General features: G+C 47.4%; 2 protein-coding genes across 3 annotated transcripts; both read left to right on the forward strand.

The window, feature by feature from the left end:
- Nucleotides 1–2,845: 2,845 nt before the first annotated feature.
- Nucleotides 2,846–11,042, forward strand: LOC144889598 (uncharacterized). Of its 2 annotated transcripts, none has more exons than XM_078770441.1 (2): nt 2,846–6,296; nt 10,676–11,042. In XM_078770441.1, the coding sequence occupies exon 1, from the start codon at nt 4,991–4,993 to the stop codon at nt 5,642–5,644; it is 654 nt and encodes a 217-aa protein (XP_078626567.1). In that variant the 5' UTR covers nt 2,846–4,990; the 3' UTR covers nt 5,645–6,296; nt 10,676–11,042. Both variants share the same exon structure in this region, with proteins under 2 accessions (XP_078626567.1, XP_078626568.1).
- Nucleotides 11,043–11,796: 754 nt separating this feature from the next.
- Nucleotides 11,797–17,320, forward strand: LOC137412929 (uncharacterized). Its single transcript, XM_078770448.1, has 2 exons — nt 11,797–12,133; nt 15,436–17,320. Exons 1-2 carry the CDS (start codon nt 11,797–11,799, stop codon nt 16,350–16,352), a joined length of 1,254 nt encoding a protein of 417 aa, XP_078626574.1. The 3' UTR covers nt 16,353–17,320.
- Nucleotides 17,321–24,297: the final 6,977 nt, after the last annotated feature.

The following is a 24,297-nucleotide window of genomic DNA, read 5'->3' on the forward strand; positions in this document are numbered from 1 at the left end:
AAAATGGCCCAGAGTGGTTTACTTTCCAATTACGTTTCGTGAGAACATTATTTTTTATCGCGAAAAGAAGGTGATAGACGCTGATAGTGACCTGTAAGTACTCTTGAACATCCTCAACAACACATATATGCTGGTGCGAGCACTCAAAGGTCTTTACACGGTTTAGAGAAATTTAGCAGTGTACAGTTAAAGTGTAGACTTAAACTGGTAATTGAAACAGTGTAGATTGTAACCTGGTGAATGAGCAGGAGTCACATGACACTTTCTCACGAATTAGCTTGGGTACCCAAGACTTGGGTACATTTATGTCGTGGTTAAGCATAAACGTCGTCCTTCATGCCACATCTGATAGGTCGGTGTGGCGATGAAGAATGGAGGCGAAACATTGTTCCTCGTTTTGGCTTTGACCGAGTGACATGGCGTTTTGCAGAATCGAGTCGAAAAACACGTTGTTCAAGTGCTCGTACTTTTTCGCTGTGCAATAAGCGAGTGACTTGATACGTTTCACAGTGCCCAAAGCAATGACGTTTTAGCTTAGGAAATTTGAGCATATGATGAGAACTATTTCGAGCAGCATATACTTACGCGTGATTCAGTTGTTTTGCACCAACCTCGTTCCTGGCGTCGGAGACGACGCCCTGGTGCCTGGTAAGATGTCCTCTGTCGAGGGCGCCGATTGGCTGACCTAAGCTGATCGCTGATTGGTCGGCTCACACAATTTCGAAAATTCAGACCTAAAATGACACAATTTGCATTCTGGATGAGATTAAAATTGATAAAATTTACTTCTTGATTAATTCGGCGAATTCCGTCTCAACTTCGGATATTTCCGGCCGTGAAAAACTATCCCCGACGGCCGCGAGATTTCTAAAAAATAATTCTTCGTCAATTTTAGAATATTTGATGCCGTTTTCACCCTCCGAAACGCGTCATAAGCTTTAGAAAAATATTTTTTCAAATGCTCGAATCTCATTGGTTCTGGTGTTTGATGACGACTTTCGTTGAAGATAACGAGGTTGGTCTTAACGTATTTTAATTACAAATTAGAGGTTCATTAGATTGTGAATCAAAGAACGACGGGTGAAACAAACTCCTATTGAACTTTTTCGCAATTGTTTTATGCAAACTTCCGCATCCGGTCGATGGCGGCCACCATTGAGTGATTTCATTCAACAAATATTTTTGCAAATGCTCGACTCTCATTGGGTCCGGTGTTTGGTGACGCGTTTCGTTGAAGATAACCAGGCCCGTGCGGGCCGATGTTGGTCTTAACGTATTTTAATAATACATTGGAGGTGCATAAGATTGTGAATCAAACAATGACGGGTGAAAGAAACTCCGAATGAACGTTTTAAATTTGTTATGCATACTTCCGCATCCGCAAGATGGCGGCCTCCACTGCGCTTCAGAATTCTCGAGCCAAGGCATAATCAGGTTTTCAACATAATACGTACACGTTCATTGACAACACCGGCTTCGCCGGCTACTAGTACCGACTGCAAAGCCGCAATGAGCCGGCGAAGCCAAAACCTCTTGCCACTATTTTACCCATCACCATGGCATCAGTAGGTTAGGTAGTTGGTAGTAGGTAGGTAGGTAGTTGGTAGTAGGTAGGTAGTTGGTAGTAGGTAGGTGTAGTAGGTACCGTACCTGGTAAGACTTGGTAAAAGAGAAGAGCAAACAGTCCTCCCCAATGGCAATACCTGCATACAATAAATGTCACAAGAAGCTTAAGGAAGTAACTATACGACGTGCTAGCTTAAGGCCTATTTTTAACTGGGCTTAACATACGTTTTCACAGTAAGTGTGTAGTCTTCTAACTTCAGTCGCTGTCAGGCGCCAGGGCTGGTTCTCTGACCCTCCGGGCACGGCAGCTTCCTCCACCAGCAGACGTTAGCTTGCAGTGATTAATTCGGTGACTTCCATCTCAACTTCGGATATTTCCGGCCGTGAAAAACTATCCGTATTTCTAAACTAAATATGTAAACCACTTATACCGTATTTCTGGCCGTGAAAAACTATCCCATACGGCCGCGAGATTTCTAAAAAATAATTCTTCGTCAATGTGAGAATATTTGACGCCATTTTCACCGTCCGAAACGCGTAATAATATTTTTTCAAATGCTCGAATCTCATTGGTTCTGGTGTTTGATGACGATTTTCGTTGAAGATAACGAGGTTGGTCTTAACGTATTTTAATTACTAATTAGAGGTTTCATGAGATTGTGAATCACAGAACGACGGGTGAAACAAACTCCTATTGAACTTTTTCGCAATTGTTTTATGCAAACTTCCGCATCCGGTCGATGGCTGTCTCCAGCACTCCATCCAGTGAGTGATTTCATTTTAGAAATATTTTTTCAAATGCTCGAATCTCATTGGGTCCGGTGTTTGGTGACGCGTTTTGTTGAAGATAACCAGGCCCGTGCGGGCCGATGTTGGTCTTAAATTATTTTATTAACACATCGGAGGTGCATAAGATTGTGAATCAAACGATGACGGGTGAAAGAAACTCCTAATGAACGTTTTAAATTTGTTATGCATACTTCCGCATCCGCAAGATGGCTGCGTCCACTGCGCTTCGGATTCTCGAGCCAAGGCATAATCAGGTTTTCAACATAATACGTACTCGTTTATTGACAACACCGGCTTCGCCGGCTACTGGTACCGACTGCAAAGCCGCAATGAGCCGGCGAAGCCAAAACCTCTTGCCACTATTTTACCCATCACCATGGCATCAGTAGGTTAGGTAGTTGGTAGTAGGTAGGTAGGTAGGTAGTTGGTAGTAGGTAGGTGTAGTAGGTACCATACCTGGTAAGACTTGGTAAAAGAGAAGAGCAGACAGTCCTCCCCAATGGCAATACCTGCATACAATAAATGTCACAATAAGCTTAAGGAAGTAACTATACGATGTGCTAGCTTAAGGCCTATTTTTAACTGGGCTTAACATACGTTTTCACAGTAAGTGTGTAGTCTTCTAACTTCAGTCGCTGTCAGGCGCCAGGGCTGGTTCTCTGACTCTCCGGGCATGGCGGCTTCGTCCACCAGAAGAAGTTAGCTTGCAGTGATTAATTCGGTGAATTCCGTCTCAACTTCGGATATTTCCGGCCGTGAAAAACTATCCGTATTTCTAAACTAAATATGTAAACCGCTTATACCGTATTTCTGGCCGTGAAAAACTATCCCATACGGCCGCGAGATTTCTAAAAAATAATTTTTCGTCAATGTGAGAATATTTGATGCCGTTTTCACCCTCCGAAATGCGTAATAAGCTTGTAAAAAAACATTTTTTCAAATGCTCGAATCTCATTGGTTCTGGTCTTTGATGACGATTTTCGTTGAAGATAACGAGGTTGGTCTTAACGTATTTTAATTACTAATGAGAGGTTTCATTAGATTATGAATCAAAGAACGACGGGTGGAACAAACTCCTATTGAACTTTTTCGCAATTGTTTTATGCAAACTTCCGCATCCGGTCGATGGCTGTCTCCAGCACTCCATCCAGTGAAAAAATATTTTTTCAAATGCTCGAATCTCATTGGTTCTGGTCTTTGATGACGATTTTCGTTAAAGACAACGAGGGTTGGTCTTAACGTATTTTAATTACTTATGAGAGGTTTCATTAGATTATGAATGAAAGAACGACGGGTGAAACAAACTCCTATTGAACTTTTTCGCAATTGTTTTATGCAAACTTCCTCATCCGGTCGATGGCTGTCTCCAGCACTCCATCCAGTGAGTGATTTCATTTTAGAAATATTTTTGCAAATGCTCGACTCTCATTGGGTCCGGTGTTTGGTGACGCGTTTCGTTGAAGATAACCAGGCCCGTGCGGGCCGATGTTGGTCTTAAATTATTTTATTAATACATTGGAGGTGCATAAGATTGTGAATCAAACGACGACGGGTGAAAGAAACTCCTAATGAACGTTTAAAATTTGTTATGCATACTTCCGCATCCGCAAGATGGCTGCGTCCACGGCGCTTCGGATTCTCGAGCCAAGGCATAATCAGGTTTTCAACATAATACGTACTCGTTTATTGACAACACCGGCTTTGCCGGCTAAAATTTAATGTGTTTTCGTTTTGATATGCGCGTGTGTCTGCCAAGACTGCTTCGTCTTATTTGTCTCCCGTAATGGCGGACGGGTTTCGTATCCCAGAGCGACGTGACGTCATTGCACACTTCCGATTGTTCTTTATCTTGGTTCAATTTCCAGTGTGAACATTCTATGAAATCCAAAAGGTTCCTGGTATTGTCCTGAGGGACCTGTGTCCTGGCACGTGCCACTGTTTTTAACCACAGCAAAGGTAACTGTCGAATAAACTTATAAAGCCAACATGAATTCTTAAATTTTCCTCATGACTCATGAGGTATAATAAAGGTATTTGTTTGTTTTCTTCAATTTGTTTTTAACGTTAATTGAAAGCAAAAGATTATGATATTGTGTTGCTTGGAAACTTGAGATGTGCAAATAATTCTTTCGCAATGAAATGAAATTATCAACGTGTTTACTGCAGCTCATTGTCGCGCATGGCCGCTTTGCACCGGACAAGTACTTTCGGTGCCACAGTCCGATTTGGCGTTAAAAACGAACAAAACGTTCACAAACCCTAAAAATTTGTTTCAACATATTAATCGTTCTAAATAAACTGACAATCACACGTGATGAATAACTACATCCTCTGGTCATAAGTACACAGGCCTATTGATTATTGTCCACAGCCTGGAAAAGGAATGCCTGGAGCACGGGCCAACCCGATGACGTATCGTCTGCGGAAGACGGAAGACAATTGAAACAACAAAATTAATTATAACTTATCACAATAAATTAGTTTTAACACTTAAAATGGAGGTTGTCCTGTCTCTTTAAATTACACTAGTTCTGAGAACCTCGATTTCTAGATCCGGTACATCGAAAAGGTGCGTTCCCGCATCCGTATTTTATTTATTTATTTTGAATATCGCGGCTCGTGTGCGTGACGGACAATGGAGTCGGGGAGACCTCATGATGGGCTCGGCCCGGTCTGGTTGGAGATGCAGGACTTGAGGGAGGAGGCGCTACGAACCGCGGTTAAGGAGAAGGAGATGGGGATCGAGATCTTCGGAGCTCTCTGTGCCAGGGCCAAGCCGGAACTGGTGAGGGTTCAAATCTGTTCTTTGGTCACCCGAAAGTTCAGCTATACCATAACCATGTACGCGGAACTATGTCGGTACATGGAGTCGTGCCATGCGGGGCGAGTATCAGCATGGACCGTCGTGTACGGACACGGAAAGGACGCTGAGATAAGAGGACCTGCTGGAGGACTTGTTGCACAACCTAGTGGTGGAAGAGGTGCAAGACCGACTGGGGTACTTGCTGCGCAACCTGCTGTAGGACCTGTTGCACGACCTGCTGGAGGACTTGTTGTACGACCTGCTGGAGGACTTGCTGCACGACCTGCTGGAGGACTTGTTTCACGACCTGCTGGAGGACTTGTTTCACGACCTGCTGGAGGACTTGTTGCACGACCTGCTGGAGGACTTGTTGCACGACCTGCTGGGGGACTTGTTGCACAATGTATTGGTGGAAGTGGGGCAAGACCGACTGGGGGACTTGCTGTACAACCTGCTGTACGACCTGCTGTACGACCCGCTGTATGACCCGCTGTACAACCTGCTGTACGACCTGCTGTAGGACCTGCTGTAGGACCTGCTGCAGGACCTACTGCACGACCTGCTGTACGACCTGCTGAAGGACCTGTTGCACGACCTGCTGGAGGACATGCACTACCTGCTATATGACCTGCTGTACGACCTTCTGGCGGACCTGCTGCACGACCTACTGGTGTACCTGCTGCACGACCTACTGGTGTACCTGCTGCACGACCTACTGGTGTACCTGCTGCATGACCTACTGGTGTACCTGCTGCACGACCTACTGGTGTACCTGCTGCACGACCTACTGGTGTACCTGCTGCACGACCTACTGGTGTACCTGCTGCACGACCTACTGGTGTACCTGCTGCACGACCTACTGGTGTACCTGCTGCACGACCTACTGGTGTACCTGCTGCACGACCTACTGGTGTACCTGCTGCACGACCTACTGGTGTACCTGCTGCACGACCTACTGGTGTACCTGCTGCATGACCTAATGGTGTACCTGCTGCACGACCTAATGGTGTACCTGCTGCACGACCGAATGGTGTACCTGCTGCACAACCTACTGGAGGGTCGACTGGAGTGCTGCAGATAAAGGAAGAACACGAGGGCTCTGTTGGTACCAAAGAGGAGCGAATGCAACCTGAAGATGGTGAGTCGCGGGAACTGCCAGTAATTAATGATAAACTTGATTTATTTCCTGTCCAGACTGTGTCGTGATGCGTCCAGTCTTGGTCATGAAAATAATTACTGAAACAAAGACCTAAGCAGTTCACTGAATATCAATTTTGATGCGCTCGGAGATAAATACTTTTACGAATGGTGTATTTATTCTGTACTCTAACAAGATGATCCGGTGGTGTAATGACATGCATGACGCAATAGGTCTCTGGTTCACTTTGGCAGAAAGAACTTGTCCAATAGGACGGTACCGGGACGGCATTCATTAATACAAGACTGTCTCCTGAATAGTGAGCAAGCGATCGCTGGCCAAGTAATCTCTTCCATAAACCCTGGCCAAGTAATCTCTTCCATAAACCCTGGCCAAGTTCCAAAGTACTGGCACCTTCAGTTGAACATCAGGCCTTGCCAGCCGGTTCCTGACAGACTGGGCAAAAACCTTCACCCGTTATTTATTGGGCAAAATATTGGTAGATGCAGTTTATCATTTACTAGCGGAAGCCCGTGGTAAAAATACCACGATCCTATGGAGTCGTAACCACATCTGAGGTGGTTTTCAGTGGTTTTGGTCACCACACCTGAGGAACGACTGCTTTGGAGAGGGTACAGCGTAGAGCAACTACATTAAATCCGGGCATAGCTACACTATGACTGGGCCTATCTGGACTACGGGGAGTGGTTAAGCAGAGAGAGATAGAGAGGACAAGGAATCGATGAGCGATTGTTTATCTGTATCACGATTGTATTGTCTGTGTGAAGGTCTCACCCAAAGGTGAATGTGCTGTCTATGTGTGTTAATTCGGCATCTCACGACTGTCCTCATCCGCCTCCATTCCCTCTAAAATGAGAAAAGACCAAATTAAAAACATAAACGAGAAAGCACCTGAAAATTTATCGACTGGCCGCGTCCGCTTTGCATCCAGACTTCTTCTTCTTCATGCGAAACATGACAAAAAAACAGCTAAAATATTGATGGTTTTTGGTGACCTTGACTTTTTGGCTTCGTTGACCCAATATACAAGCCCTGCTCAAATATCAAATCAATCTGATGAAAATTGACGATTTTATGCACCCTTCACCATTGACCTTTTGATATAAATGTATATCCCGAGGCCACGCCTGCCCCTCGGGCGTGGCCAACGCGCACTTGGTGCGCGGAATGATGCCATCACGCCAGTGAGCTTTCGCGTCCGCCACACGCGCCCCCCCAGAATTCCTGCGCACCTGGAGGGCCAGTTTGCGGGGCAAATGGATGACCCGGCCGAAGCGCCCACTGGCGACTGGTGGCGTCCGGGGTGCAGGGATGCCAGCTGGGATGCCTCCGGCTGCACCCGGGATGGGTGCAGGACCGGGGGGCGGTGGGCCTGGGTGGTGCCGGGGGTCCGCCCGCAGGGGGGCGGCCCCGACGCGGGGGCCGAGCCACCGGCGGTGGGTGGCCCACGTCGATGTGGGCCGGCTTGAGGCGATCCACTGAGACGCTGTCGGGAGTACCGCCGATGTCCAAGGTGAAATGTTTCACCCCAGTCTCCAGCACGTGGAAAGGCCCGTCGTACGGGGGCCGCAGTGGTGTCCGGTGGGCGTCGTGCCGGACGAAGACGTACTCCGCGGTGCGAAGCTCCGGGGCGACGTGCGTAGGCGGGTGCCCGTGGTGTGCCGTCGGCACCGGGGCGAACCTCCGGGCTGTCTCCTGCAGCGCGGAGCGCTCCTGCGCCGCGGACCATGGTGCCGTGGGGTCGGGGAGGAACTCGCCCGGCACCCGCAGTGGTTGTCCGAAGACCAACTCCACCGCGGATGCGCGCAGTTCGTCCTTGGCCGCCGTCCGGAGGCCCAGCAGGACCCAGGGGAGCCTGTCGACCCAGCCGCCGTCGCGGAGGGTGGCCCGGAGCGCGGCCTTCAACGAGCGGTAGAACCGCACGCACAGGCCGTTGGCCTGGGGATGGTAGGCCGTGGTTCGGTGCAGCTGGACCCCGAGCCCCCGTGTGACCGCCCCCCAGAGCTCCGAGGTGAACTGGGGGCCGCGGTCGGACGAGATGTCCGAGGGGGCGCTGAACCGGGCAACCCAGGTAGCGATGAACGCCTGCGCGACGTCCGACGCCGCCGTCGTCGCCGCCAAAGGCACGGCCTCCGGCCACCGGGTGGTGCGGTCCACCATTGTGAGGACATGGGTGAAACCCCGCGAGGGGGGCAGAGGTCCCACCAGGTCCACGTGAACGTGGTCGAACCTACGTTCCGGCACCGTAAACGGGGCCAATTTGGCCTGGGTGTGTCGGTGCACCTTCACGCGCTGGCACGCGAGGCAAGTCCTGGTCCAGCCGCGGACAGCCTTCCGGAGGCCATGCCAGCCAAACTTGGCGGCGACCAACCTCTGGGAGGCCTTCATGCCCGGGTGGGACAGGCCGTGGATGGCGTCAAAAACCTGGCGCTGCCGGCCCGCGGGCACGATGGGGCGAGGCCGCCCGAGGGAGACGTCGCACAAGAGGGCCGTGCCCGTGCCGTCGAACTGCACCTCGGTGACGCGGAGGCCCGTGACGGCGGTCCGCAAGGCCTGGACGCCGGGGTCGGCGGCCTGGTCCGCCGCCATCTGGGCATAGTTGATGCCAAGGTGGACTGCGTGGGCGACGGACCGGGAAAGGCAATCCGCCACCGGGTTGTCCTTCCCCGTGACGTGCCGGATGTCCGTCGTATATTCGGACACGGCCGAGAGGTGACGCTGCTGCCGGGCCGACCACGGCTCGGCGACCTTGCCCATCGCGAAGACCAGTGGCTTGTGGTCGAAGAAGGCCGTCAACGCACGGCCCTCGAGCAGATGGCGGAAGTGCCTGACCGCCAGGTTTCGGGCTCTGAGTAGGGGCGTGCAGCCGCAGCCCCAGACGCCACGACGGCCGCATCGAAACTCACCCGCGTGTCCAAAGCCGCGAAGAACTTGTCGGCCTCGGCAGCGAGAGCTCGGGGTTCCGTTATCACGGAACCGGCCAACGCGAGGCGTACTCGTGCCAGCAGCTGGCGTCGAAATAACACCCGGAATAGAGCATTCGGGGTTTCGTCGCCCATCAGCGACAGCATATGGTCCATTCGGACCGACGGTCGCATGTCGCCGAGCTCGGGGAGGTCCAGGAGGCAGTCGGCTCTTGCGTCCTCCGTGAGGCCAAACGTGGCGAGGAGGAGACGCTTGATCGCCTCGTACCTGTGGTTGGCTGGTGGGTGCCTCAGGACAGACACGACGCGGGCGGCGGTGCCGGGCCCGAGGGAGGTGACCACGTGGAAGTACATGGTCTCGTCGCTCGTGATGCGCCGAAGCCGAAATTGGGCCTCGGCCTGAGCCTCCCAGAACTCGGGGAGTTTGACCACAACTGCGTTGTTTGCCATTGCTGTGGCGTATTCGGTTAGTCAGCTATGGCTGATCCAATGTCGAGGTCACCAAATGTAGTGCGATGCTACGCGCATGACTTGCTTACCAAGAAGGGAAGTGGACAACGCAGGTAATAAGAAAGAGTCTTTATTGGAAGGGCTCCACTGTAGCACTGAGGAGCTCGGGGCTGCGAGCCCCGTGTATATCCCGAGGCCATGCCTGCCCCTCGGGCGTGGCCAACGCCCACTTGGTGCGCGGAATGATGCCATCACGCCAGTGAGCTTTCGTGTCCGCCACAGTACTCCCTTTCAGCATGCGTCACTGCCGAGCCCCCTTCGGTGCCCGGCAATGACGTTTTGCAATGCCTGGAGATGGCATAGGAAAGGAGTGGTGTTCAACCAGAAAGAAAACAACCAGAGTGAAGACTGAGTACTCCCTTTCAACGTGTGTCATTGCCGAGCCCCCTTCGGTGCCCGGCAATGACGTTTTGCAATGCGTGGAGATGGCATAGAAAATGAGCGGTGTACAAAAAAAAGCATTTGTTCTATTTTTAACACCCTGGAGATATCCCGATGCGTGCCACACTTTTCTCACACCAACAAATATTGGAAATTAAGAAGAAGCTTTTGGGTCAAATTTCTTCGTTAACAACAACAACAACAACAAATATTGGAAATGAAGAAGAAGTTTTTGGGTCAAATTTTTTCGTTAACAACAACAACAACCAATATTTTAAATGAAGAAGAAGCTTTTGCGTCAAATTTCTTCGTTACCAACAACAACAAATTTATAAACGAAGAAGAAACTTTCACACTTCCACCGGAAAAGGAAGATTCTTTCATTTGTTTTCTCAAGAATAAAGATTATGAGGAGCATCAAGCGAATATCATCAACTTAAGGTCTCTTGTCATGAAAGTGTAAAAAATGTTAAAATTAAAAAAACAACAAAACCCTCGAGCGATGGCGGTATTTATTTATTTATTTATTTGTTTTATTTTCAGGCCGCGCGACGAGTGTTCTTAACGGACAATGGACTCCACAGGTAAGGCAAGATAAAAAAAATGAGTTGGTGATCGTCCTTTTTTCTCAAAAGTTCGGGTAGGGAGGGAGGTTTTTTTTTTTTTTTTTTTTTTTTTTTTTTTTTTTTTTTTCCTACTTTCCATTGAGTTTTGTTGACATGGAAAAATATGAAATAAAGACTCCTTTCTCCTCAAAATGATTTAATTTCTTCATTCATCTCACAGATTTACAGACATTGCCCAAATCTCTATGAAACACAGTGTTTGTGTGATTTTGGATGATGTTGAATGTCCTAGCTGAGCTTGGTAGTGAAAGGGCAAGACACCTGTACATGTATATACACCATGACATCGGAAAAACAGATAAACACCATGCCCTTGGCACCTTGGCACCCAAGTACAAAAAGCATCATCACGGGCAGCATTCATGAGGACACTAAAAACAGTTGGTCGACTATCGGGTTCCATCCTGTGATCCGTGGCCGTGTCTGCAGCCAACACAAATTTGAGAAATGAGCCAAGAGTCTTTGTCACATCAGAAACTTTGCAAGCTGGTGAAACCTTCGTCATGTCGGTTTTACTGGGGCCGGCGAATACTTTGACAAAAGTACCGCGTGTATCGTCAGGCAATGGCTCCCTATCCCCATCATACTTGCCGTCTGAGAACTCTGCATAGAAGTCCGAGATTGTAACATCCAACTCGATATTGCACGCAAACCAGTCCTTCACCATCTTGGAAGAGCCCTCACGGGCTATTGATGCGATCACAATAGGCATTTCAACTTTCAAGCCGATTCTATCACGAATCGATACAGATTTCAGCGGGAAAAATCTCACACAATAGCCGCCATGAATGGCTAACGTAAAATGGGTGAAGTTGCCTGAGGCACTTGCGACGCTCTGCGCAGCACGCACTGCGCATGCGGTGCAGAACGGCGCCAAATTTGACTGAAAAGATCGTTTTTGAATGATTTTTTTCAAAATAAAAAATAAAAAAAGTTTCGTGTCGGGTGTGTTTCGTAGGGTTGGGCGGGGACGATCACCAACTCTTTTTTTTAATCTTGCCTAATGGCGGTATCGGGCCGATCCCGATCTGGCTGGAGATGCACGGATTGACGGAGGACGTGCTCCGGGTCGTGCTCAAGGAATTGGGCATCGAGGTGTTTGGAATCCTGTGTGCCCTCGCTGAGCCCCCGTCCATGAGGGCTCGACTGTGTTCTTTGGTCACAGGGAAGTTCACCTGTTCCATGTACGCCGAGCTGTGCTGTTTCATGGAGTGGTGCCGTGCGGGGCAAAGATCCGAACGGACCGTGTTGTCCGGACGTGGAGAGCACGACCAGGACCTGGGAGGGTCCGATACTGTTACATCCCTGCGGATCAAGGAAGAACATGAGGACTCTGTTGGTTTTGAAGAGGACGGAAGGGACCACATGGAAGATGGTGAGTTGGGGAAGCTGCACCTCATAGTCATACCTGTAGTTGTGGAGAGGGATCCATTATGGGAGAGGGATCCATTATGGGAGAGGGATCCATTATGGGAGGGGATCCGTTATGGGAGGGGGATCCATTATGGGAGGAGATCCATTATGGGAGGGGATCCATTATGGGAGGGGGATTCATTATGGGAGGGGGATCCATTATGGGAGGGGGATCCATTATGGGAGGGGGATCCGTTATGGGAGGGGGATCCGTTATGGGAGGGGGATCCATTATGGGAGGGGGATCCATTATGGGAGGGGGATCCATTATGGGAGGGGGATCCATTGTGGGAGGGGGATCCATTATGGGAGGGGGATCCATTATGGGAGGGGGATCCATTGTGGGAGGGGGATCCATTGTGGGAGGGGGATCCATTGTGGGAGGGGGATCCATTGTGGGAGGGGGATCCATTGTGGGAGGGGATCCATTGTGGGAGGGGGATCCATTGTGGGAGGGGGATCCATTGTGGGAGGGGGATCCATTGTGGGAGGGGGATCCATTGTGGGAGGGGATCCATTGTGGGAGGGGGATCCATTGTGGGAGGGGGATCCATTGTGGGAGGGGGATCCATTGTGGGAGGGGAATACATTGTGGGAGGGGGATCCATTGTGGGAGGGGGATCCATTGTGGGAGGGGGATCCATTGTGGGAGGGGGATCCATTGTGGGAGGGGGATCCATTGTGGGAGGGGGATCCATTGTGGGAGGGGGATCCATTGTGGGAGGGGGATCCATTGTGGGAGGGGGATCCATTGTGGGAGGGGGATCCATTGTGGGAGGGAGTATCCATTGTGGGAGAGGGATCCATTGTGGGAGAGGGATCCATTGTGGGAGAGGGATCCATTGTGGGAGGGGGATCCATTGTGGGAGAGGGATCCATTGTGGGAGGGGGATCCATTATGGGAGGAGAATCCATTATGGGAGGAGAAACCATTATGGGAGGAGGATCCATTGTGGGAGGGGGATCCATTGTGGGAGGGAGTATCCATTATGGGAGGGGGATCCATTATGGGAGGGGGATCCATTATGGGAGGGGATCCATTGTGGGAGGGGGATCCATTGTGGGAGGGGGATCCATTGTGGGAGGAGGATCCATTATGGGAGGAGGATTCATTGTGGGAGGAGGATTCATTGTGGGAGGGAGTATGCATTGTGGGAGGGAGTATGCATTGTGGGAGGGAGTATCCATTGTGGGAGGGAGTATCCATTGTGGGAGGGAGTATCCATTGTGGGAGGGAGTATCCATTGTGGGAGGGAGTATCCATTGTGGGAGGGAGTATCCATTGTGGGAGGGAGTATCCATTGTGGGAGGGAGTATGCATTGTGGGAGGGAGTATGCATTGTGGGAGGGAGTATGCATTGTGGGAGGGAGTATGCATTGTGGGAGGGAGTATGCATTGTGGGAGGGAGTATGCATTGTGGGAGGGAGTATCCATTGTGGGAGGGAGTATCCATTGTGGGAGGGAGTATCCATTGTGGGAGGGAGTATCCATTGTGGGAGGGAGTATCCATTGTGGGAGGGAGTATGCATTGTGGGAGGGAGTATGCATTGTGGGAGGGAGTATGCATTGTGGGAGGGAGTATGCATTGTGGGAGGGAGTATGCATTGTGGGAGGGAGTATGCATTGTGGGAGGGAGTATGCATTGTGGGAGGGAGTATCCATTGTGGGAGGGAGTATCCATTGTGGGAGGTGATCCCTGCGGTTCACACTGCCTGGACGCAACTGACGTTGTGGATCTACTGATGTATTGATGTGGATCCATGATCGAGGTTGTGGATCTACTGATGTACCATCTATTGATGTGGATCCATGATCGAGGTTGTGGATCCGCCGTTTGGAGAGGTCCTGGGCTGAAAGGATCGAAACCTTGAGGAAGAACGGTGCCCAGCTGATGATCCATGCAGTCGGGAAACTAGTCAATTGCTTACGCGTTAAGGTGCTTACTTTAGGTGGAGAAACTATGTTTGAGGTTTGAGGTTTACAATTTAAACAAAGATGAATATGGGATGTTGTAAAATTAACATCATTTACAACAATCCTTTAAATTATTTAAGTTTAGGAACAACCGATACTGTACAATTAATTGTGTGTGTGTGTGTGTGTGTGTGTGTGTGTGTGTGTGTGTGTGTGTGTGTGTGTGTGTGTGTGTGTGTGTGTGTGTGTGTGTGTGTGTGCTCGTGTGTGTGCTCGTGTGTGTGTGTGTGCTCGTGTGTGTGTGTGTGTGTGTGTGTGTGTGTGTGTGTGTGTGTGTGTGTGTGTGTGTGTGTGTGTGTGTGTGTGTGTGTGTGTGCGTGCTCGCTCTGTGATTACATTCCAAATCCCGACATAATTTCTGCTGGGAAGAGGAATGACAAACAACTCTTGAAATGGAACAAATCTTAACGCTTTGTGGCAACTAGCTCTCGTACAAATTAAATGGTGTCCTGCACACTTCAACCCCGCTGTAGTTCACAGCACGATCCGGTCGGTGTCGTTTTGGTGCCGAGTCACCCTTTGTAGACACATTTTGCAGGTATTTTTCATCGTATCCAATCGAGCTGTTTGATTGATTACCTCCGCCACCGAAGGTAGATGGACGTTGTGGTTTCACCCCTGTCTGTCTGTCTGTTTGTCTGTGAACAAGATATCTCAAAAAGTTGTGGATGGATTCGAACAAAATTCGGCAGAGATGTAGCATATATGACAAGGACGAAATGATTCGATTTTGGTGAAGATCTGGATTCGGATCCAGCGAGTAGAATTTTTTAAAGTGATCCTTCACCATTGGGAGATCAGGCCAAAAACGATACATAGCAGGATATTCCAAAAAGTTGTGGACGGATTTGGACGAAACGTGTTGGACATGTGTGTGTGACACGGAAGAATCGATTCAATTTTGGTGAAGATCTGAATATGGATTCGGATATGATATTTATTTAATTTTATTAGTGATTCTTCACCATTGGGAGATCGGGCCAAAAACGATACATAGCAGGATATCTCAAAAAGTTGTGGACAGATTTGCACGAAACTTGGTGGACAGGTTGTGTGTGTGAAGGAAGAATCGTTTCAATTTTGGTGAAGATCCGGACCCAGCTAGTAGAATTTTTAAAGTGATTCTTCACCATTGAGTGATGTGGCCAACCTGGCGGACGTATGCTCTCTAATGAATGCCTTTCTAGTTTTATGTGCTGCGATTGCACCTTCAGTGTCGGTAATTAAGCTTCACATTCATTGAACCAGCTGCTGCTAAGTTGCTTCTTTTTTGTGAATGATTTTCACAGGATCACAAGACCCGCTGACCAGGAAGTTTCCCTGCACCTCCTGCTCTCGCAGCTTCACGAAGGCTGATTTGCAGCTGCACATGGAGATGCATCGACCGGGTTCCTGGACTTATCATTCTGACACTCGCAATTTCCAAGAGGTGTTCGCGCTATACGCTCGTATCCAGAGGAGAAAGAACTCGTTTCCTTGCAAAGTGTGCGGGAAGATATTCATTCATAAACCGGGATGCACGGCACGCATGCAAACTCACAACGGAGATCGGCCGAGCACCTCTTCTGTTTGCGGGAAGACATCGAGTCCGTCATTTGACTTTCATGAACACGCGGAACCTCGCTTGGGAGAGCGACCATTTGTTTCTGAAGTTTGTGCAAAGGAATCCCAGGACAAATCGGATTTTGGAAAGATCATGCGCATTCGCCGGCCCAAGAAACCATGCCTATGCCCAGTTTGTGCGAAGCCGTTCTCGTGCGACTCCGTTTTGAAGAGGCACATAGCCGTTCACATGCGGGAGTATCGACATCGTTGCGGCGTTTGTGAAAAGCCTTTCTGGTACGAGTCCGATTTGTCAAGGCACATGCACGTTCACACGGGAGAGCGTCGATTCACTTGCGAAATGTGTCGAAAGGCATTCTGGTACGAATCGGAGTTGATAAAGCACATGCGCGTTCACACCGGAGAGTTCCGCTATGCTTGCCAAGTTTGTGTGAAGAAGTTCTGGTACGAGTCCGATTTGAAAGCGCACATGCGCCACCACCAGCCGAGAGAGCGGCATCGCTGCAGTGTCTGTGGCCAAGGGTTCTTTTGCCCGTCGACCTATTGGATACACATGCAAGGTCACGAGATGGAACAACCCCGACGTTTGACAAGAACAGGGGCACTTGGTCTTGGGGAAAATTGCACTGCTGAGTCAACTTGACGTGGCTCTGCGGAAATTGAAATGGGCAGCATCAGTCACCTTCTCTCGGAATGAAAAACACTTCTGAGACGTACAACAACGTACTAAGACATAAGATGTCCACTAATGTCCAGGTCTTCTGAGACCTCCAGGTCTTTAAAACAGCTGTTCACCACCATCTCTTATCTTCCCCCATCCAAAACCTTGATCTTTTCTACCCCCGTTAATTCACCCCAGATCCACTTTTTTGAAATACCAACGCTTTTCCTGGAAGTCCGAGCAGTGTCCATGTGCTTTACCCCCCTTCCCGTGCCTCCTCCCTCCCACAGATCTCTCGATTGTCCTGCTCTCCATCTTGTCTCCCGCTCCCTTTATCATATGTTTTATGTGTCAGTTTGTCTTTTTGTGATCAATGTTGGCTCTTACACGAGCCTCGATCTTGTACACAAAAAAAAACAGAAAAAAAAAAGATAAGCCATCGATGTGAAACCTCGGTGTTCCAGTTGGTATGGACCTGACCGAGCCATGACCAACAAAGAAGGACGACGGACCATTCCATCCCACATGAACATTGAAAACGAGGCAATGTGACCAGATAGTTTTTTGGAAAACAAAAAAGCAGCATTGCTTACAGAGAAATTGCCTTCTTGCCGAGAACCTTTCGCTCAGGCCTGGGCCTCCAGGTGGAGTGCTTTCTGCCGCCAGGTGCGATTAAAAAAAAACCTGATGCTTTCGACTCCAGCGCCGACCTTTTCATGTTGAGAAAAGTAGAAGATGACATGGAGTTCCACTAATGCAGGTTGCATTGTGCCGTTGTTCTCTGTGTGGGGAAAAAAAACAATCCCCGCACAGAGTTTACATTTCAAAGTTTTGACTTGGATTTCTTGTTTTGTGAATTGAATCGTTCCAATGTGGGCATTTTTGATTTGAGTAAACCTGTAAAATAATTGCTATGCCAATGCCATGGGATTAAATACCTAAGTTCTGCATTTGATTTTTTTATTGATTAATTTATTCGTGAGTAACACTTCTTTTTTTTCTTTTTTTCATTGAGGCTGTAATACGTTCATAGTTTAATCAAGTAGATTTTGTTTTTAGACACTTCCTTGATTCGGATTTCCCTTGTAATAGGATCACAGCGAGACGGTCAATAGGAGCTCTGGGTAATGAATGTAGAGCAGCAACGAAGGCTGGAAAGGGTGGAAATGCGAATGGTTCGGTGGATGTGCGGAGTATCGTTGAGAGAGAGGAAGACAAATGATGAATTGCGAAAGATGATGGGAATAGAGCCTGTAATGGATGCTGTGAAGAGAAACAGGTTGAGATGGTTTGGTCATGTGTTGAGGAAGGATGAAAGTGTCTGGTTGAAAAGAGTGATGGAAATGAATGTAGAAGGAAGTAGAGGACGGGGAAGACCGAGAAAGACTTGGCTAAAGATGGTGGAAGAAGAAATGAGGGCAAGGGGGTTAACAAGGGGAGATGCAGAAAATAGGGCAAAATGGAGAAGATTGTCATGGGGCCCGATCGGCTAACCCCCGCTCTGGCCGGGAAAATGGCCTTAAAATGCATGTTGTTGTTGTAGACTTCCTTAATTCGGATTTCCCTTGTAATAGGATCACAGCGAGATGGTCAATAGGAGCTACGGGGACCTTTTCATACCCCTTACTCAAAATAAAACTGACAATCAAAACACCTCTCTGAGGTGAAATAGACGTCGTATGTTTTGCTGCAGCACTACGATTGAAGAAGAAGAGAACATCCGGTCAACCAAATATCCGGGTGTCAAAAAGAGGGCCGCCAAAAATGTAATGCACTTGGCAAGGTGTATGTCAATGTAGTCTGTTAAACTTCTGGAATCTGTGCTCTATGCAAAAGTAAATAAATAAAAACCAGAAGACGTCATGCAGAGCATGATGCTTGCAAATTCCACCTCTTCCCCTCTCCCCTCACCTCCCCCCCCCCCCCCAAAAGGTTGCCATGGATACATCAAATTGTCCATTTCATTAAGATTAAAATTGATGATTTTAATCAAAGCTTGGGTCAATCAGATTGAAATTGATGATTTTTTTTTAGATGAAAATTTATATGAGGTTTGACCTTGATTGGACCTTTGACCTTAAAATAGACCTTTGACCTTTTAACCTTAAAATAGTTTCCCAATTAAGCGAGGCACTATGCAAATGCTGTTAAATTTTCAAGTCGATCGGAAGAAAATTTATATTGGAAGTTTGACCTTGGGTTGACTTTTGACCTCAAAAATACTTGGTTTCCCAAATGTAGTGACTCAATGTGCAAATGCTGTTTAATTTTCAAGTAAATTGGACAAAAAGTGATAATTTTAGAAGTTTGACCGTGAGTTGACCTTTTGACCTTAAAATAGTTGGTTTCCCAATTTACTGACTCGATATGCAAATGCTGTTCAATTTTCAAGTGAATTGGATGAAAAATGGCAATTTTAGAAATTTGACCTCAATGTGACCTTTGACCTCAAAATCAAATGACTTCATGATCGATTTTAAATTGTGACCTGTAGGCGATCAGACAGACAGACAGACAGAATGACGCACAAGACCTGCCAATATACTTGAAAAATATTCGATTTTGCAAGTAAAAAAACATCCCTTGCTTGCAGCAGCGCACCAGGATGTCATAAAGGACACAAATAACAGACATGAAGAACTAATGCAAGGTGTTAAATAAGGTGGTGTAAAAGACACTGCATCAACAGTGAATGGGCGATTTTTATGCCTCCGCCTCCGAAGGTGGCCGGAGACGTTATTTTTTCAGGATGTCCGTCCGTTCGTACGGGCTAAACCTCGTTTTTCTCAGCAACCACATGTCCGATTGAGACGAAACTTTCAGGACAGGAGTGACACCCATGCAGAATGTTTTTATGATAATTATGATGTCATCGGTCACGTAGTATGGCAGCCATCTTGGATTAAATCAAATAATTAAAAAATGATTTCTCAGAAACCGCTGAATGGAATTTTTTTTAACGGCACATTGTCAAGTACTCCCAACGGGGAACAAAAGCATGATAATGATGACATCATAGGTGAAGTGGTATACCACCCAAAAATGTTTTAATCGAATTCCTTATCCTAAAAATCTGAAATTGAATGTACATGATCCATGGCCCATTTGCATTGAAATATTCCATTTATGACATCATAGGTCACATGGTTTGGCAGCCATATTGGGTTTAACCAAAAACCTTAAGGAAACATCTTCTCTCAAACCACCAAATCGATTGACTCGAAACTTTACGTGTGTCATTGACTAGGCATGGTGATTAAAAGATGATTACGAAAATATCAATGGTCACATGGTGTGGCAGCCATATTGGATTGAAGGAAAATATTAAATAATTATATCTCTGAAACTGCTCACCCTATTGTTGCGAAATTTTACAAATATCATCGAACACCACTGTTCCATATAGTTTGAAAATGTTGATGTCGTAGGTCACGTGGTTTGGCAGCCATCTTGGATAAAAAAGTAATCTATCCGATCAACACGAAACTTCACAAACGTGATCCCCTACCCATACATATGCAGTGTACATTTTTAAAGGTCATATGTCACGTGGTCTGGCAGCCATATTAGCTTCAAAGCCGATAATTTAAAAAATCCCTTCTCTGAAACCGCTTCACCGATCGGTGTGAAACCTGTCATGACTGGTGAAAATGTGACACTTGAAAACAGTTGAAGGGATTTAAATCAAACTTGTTTATTTTTAGGATAGTGAACGAGGGAATCTACCCGTTGTGGGGCTATGTGGAGGCATATTGGCGACACAGTCGCATTGCTCTTGTTTTTATCTGCATCCTTTATAAACCTCACTTTATTTCCATCAAATTATATACTTGTACACTGTTGAACAGAAATCGCCTTATTGGCGCTTTCAAACTCCTTTAGTTTACTCATACTTGGATAAAATATTATGGCACTTTACATCATCTCGACCAATCAAATTTGCTGCTCACAGATCCCACCCATGCCTCTTTTTTTTCTCAAGACTGCGTGGAGGTAAGGTGTTCTATGAACTCTAGTTTACAAATGTGAAAAAGTTTGTTCTATTCTGTCTTTGGTTAAACAGACAAATCGTAAACGCACAAGATCACATTGTTCTGACATAGGTCTCGTAAAATGGCCGCAAATCGGTCTGTGGCCAGAAGTAGGGAATTAAAGGTGAATCACAGGTGGGAGACTGTTTAAACAACAACCACCAGTATGGTTCCTGGCAATATGTATGGTTTCAACTCGGGGCTCCGGGACATTTGGAGACTCATGTCACTGATGTGTGGCCATTCCTAACTCATGGAGAAAGAGGGGATTTCCTGGATTAGCTTCTGTCATTGCAGTAGTTTGAAATTTCACCTTTTTATGCCTCTGCTGACGAAGTTTCCAGGTCAAGAGGTCAAAGGTCATGTTAGGTAAAAACGTGACATGTGAGAACAGCTGAAGGGATCTGTCAACCTTGGTACACGTGTGTATAATGATATAAAAACGAACTGATTAGATTATGGGGTCAAGAGGTCAAAGGTCAGAGGTCATGTTTGGTTAAAAAAAATCCTGTTACCGCACTAAGTTGTGAACCAGTTATGGGATTTTGACCAAACTTGGTATAAGTATATGTTATGATGGAAAGATGAACTGATTAGATTATGGGGTCAAGAGGTCAGAGGTCATGTTTGGTAAAAACGTGACACTTGAGAACAGCTGAAGGGATCTAAGTCAACCTTAGTACAAGTGTGCATAATGATGTAAAGATTAACTGATCAGATTATGGGGTCAAGAGGTCAAAGGTCATGTTAGGTAAAAACATGACACTTGACTGCAGCTGGAAGGGATTTCAATCAAACTAGGCACAAGATTGTCTAATGATGTAATAATGTGTGCAGAGACATATCGGTCGATTCTATACACAATATTTCATATATTTCACACAGGATGGCCTGGAGGTACACACACTCGCCTTTAAACTGTCTCGCCTGGGTTCGTATCCTGACCCAGCTATACACTGTCAGTTCGGTGTTTCCCAGGCAAAGTGATTCATCAATGTGTGTGCCGTCTCTCGGATGGACGTTAAACTAGGGGGCCCGTCTGCCAGTATGGGTTGGTGGACGTTTTAGATCCCATGGTGTCCTTCTCAAAGAGTAGGCAAGTATCGCCGGCACCATGGCCAAATTCCAAATTCTTGCCCAATCTAGGTGAACGTCAGGCCTAACCAGGCCAGCTCATGAAAGACTTGGCCCAATCTTCTCCCGGCCAACCCTGCACGGTGGGATAATAGTGGCCGTTAAAGAACAACATTTAATATATTTCATATATTTTAGTTGTATTTCTGCATCTCTTGGGTGTCTAAATTATGTGCAGGGCAACCGAGAGCAAAGGAACTATTGATGCCTACTCCGAAGATCATGTCCAATGCTGCTGTTGTTGCTCAAGATGTGCTCTTGATGGAAATTCTACCACAGTTAGAAATGACAAAAGAAACCCTTCCAGGCCGAATGAGGACTCACCAACATATACAACTGCGCACATTGTAACGTGTGCATCTCCATTTGCGGGTTTCAGAAAAGTGGGAGGAAGTTCCACCAGAACTCAAAATGTCCACTTCCTTTTTCATTAAAGGCTCATTATTCATGAACCAGGTTGCTTGACTTTGTTCAGCCTTGGATGGCAGTTTTGTTCGTTTCAACTGGTTCATGTATCATTCTCTTTTACCATTAGTCCCCCATGCTTCATGCACAGAATACACTTTGCAGTGGAGGTCGATTCGTCTGGAACCATCTGAGTATGGGATTTTTTTTGATAAAAATACCCCCGGTACGGGATTAATTTGGCATTTTGGTACGGGGATGCAACCACGTACTGACGATCTATTTAGATTTTAGAGGTATAGTCGATGACGTGTAGTAACGTCATCCGCACACAAAATTTTTTCGCAGGTTGCGGCACTGGACGTCATCTGTACTCAAAGGGTTAAATATTATTTAAGTATGCTTAAAATTTCCCCTGCAGTGTTTTATTCAGTAGTTTATTACAACATGCTATTTTTCTTCCTGTTTAAAAGGCTTTTTTCAATTTCCTCTTCAATTCATTCCACTTCAAAAAAAAAATTTCAATCCATTGCAGTTCCTCCTCCATACATTCTCGAAACTCACCTTCATTCCACCTTTCCTCATTTTTAACGGATCTCTGACTTGAAAATCACAAGAAACCCAGTTTGTAATAAATGTTCGTTTTTCATGAATCATCCACTTTCTAAACTCCCACCTCACACCTCCCTTTCAATTCTCCCACCTTCGCTCCTCCCCTCCAAATCCCCCCTCTCTCCTCACCTTCAAAACTCCCTCCTCGCCCCTCCCCTTCAAAACTCCCCCCCAACCCCTCCCCTTCAAATCTCGCCCCCCCCCCTACCATATTTCTCCAATTCTCCCCCATCCTCCTCAAAGCTCCCTCCTCACTTCATCTCCCTTCTATCTCATACCTCCACCTCCTCCAACCTTCGACTTTGCTCTGCTCCCCTCAAACAACACCTCATTGTGCCTCATCCCATCACCATCAAACCTTTTGTCCTCCTTATCCTTCCCTTTCTCCTAACTCTTCTGCAATCTCTGACACACGATAAACAGCTCTCCCTACCTCCCCCTCTCACCCCTCATCTTACCCTACCCCTCCCTCCCCTGTCCTGCACCTTACGCTCCCCTCCCTCTTCCTTAACAATATGGATCTCAAACATCCGGGGCCTTCGCTCAAACCTGATTGATCTCTACATACAGGTTGCTTCTGAGAAACCAGACGTAATCTGCTTAACATAAACTTTCCTCCTTCAAGATGTCTGTGATTCCTTAATATCTCTTCCTGGTTACTCCCTCCTCTGGTATGATAGACCTGAGCCTCGTGCTGGAGGTGGGGTTGCTTTCTTTATCAAAACCTCTCTTCCTCGCTCTCCTTACACTGCCCTCTCTCCATCCCACCCTCAGGAGTACCTCTGGCTATGGCTTCCCCTCCGCACCCACCTTTTGTTCATATGTGTTCTGTACTGTCCTCCAAACAGTGAAGACTCCATTTACATCTCCCTGTCCGCCAACATGGACCAACTTCCATCCACTCATCCCAACTCTCTCTTCCTCATATGTGGCGACTTCAACTGTCATCATGCCAGCTGGCTGAGTGTGGGTACCCCCTCTCACCAGCCATGGCTCCTCAGCAAAGGACTTCTGCGACCAACTGGGACTGACACAATCGGTCAATTTCCTGACCTGGATCTCAGTCACTCAGTCAACGGAGCATCTTCTCTTCTAGACTTGATTATGACAAACTTCCCTGCAAATGTCTGCTGTTCTTCTTCTGCTCCAATCGGTTCTTCTGATCATTTGCTTGTTGAAGTGGACATCTCTCTGGCCATTCTCAGAGAGCCTCCTCAGTGTCAACGAGTCTGGCATTTCACTCAGGCTGACTGGCACGGTCTTCAAGCAGCCATCAATCATCTGGACTGGTCTCCCATCTCTACTGCCTTTGACATCAACTCTTTCTGGGAATTCTTCCAAAGTAAACTGCTCTCTCTCATGCACAGATTTCTCTCATCTCGTCTTCAGTTGTCACACCCTTCCTCCCGTCCATGGTACACGGAATCTTGTGGCGATGCAGTTGTCCTGAAACAACTTGAACTTTGCCTCTTGGAAGGCTAATCCAACTGAAGGCAATCTCATTTACTTCCACCAAGCTTGGAACAAGTATGTGTCTACCCTCAGGAGAGCCAGGAAACAATATCTCTCTGCTCTCAAGACAACTCTCAAACCTGTCTCCTTCCTCCAAATCCTGGTGGTGTCTGGTCAAATATGTTTCAGGTGTTTGTTCCCTCTCCATCCCCTCCCTTACCTCAAATGGCTACACAGTTGACACCGCACGTGACAAAGCCAAATGCCTCAACAACTCTGTGTTTGCCTCAAAA

This window comes from Myxine glutinosa, chromosome 1, assembly GCF_964187855.1.
Source record: "Myxine glutinosa chromosome 1, kmMyxGlut1.1, whole genome shotgun sequence".
Lineage (NCBI taxonomy): Eukaryota > Metazoa > Chordata > Myxini > Myxiniformes > Myxinidae > Myxine > Myxine glutinosa.

Bases quoted from the DNA above. Each gene is read 5' to 3' on its own strand.
- LOC144889598 (XM_078770441.1), top strand. From the start codon at position 4,991: ATGGAGTCGGGGAGACCTCATGATGGGCTCGGCCCGGTCTGGTTGGAG.
- LOC137412929 (XM_078770448.1), top strand. From the start codon at position 11,797: ATGCACGGATTGACGGAGGACGTGCTCCGGGTCGTGCTCAAGGAATTG. The intron at 12,134-15,435 runs GTGAGTTGGGGA...TGATTTTCACAG, and splicing joins AAGGGACCACATGGAAGATG to GATCACAAGACCCGCTGACC.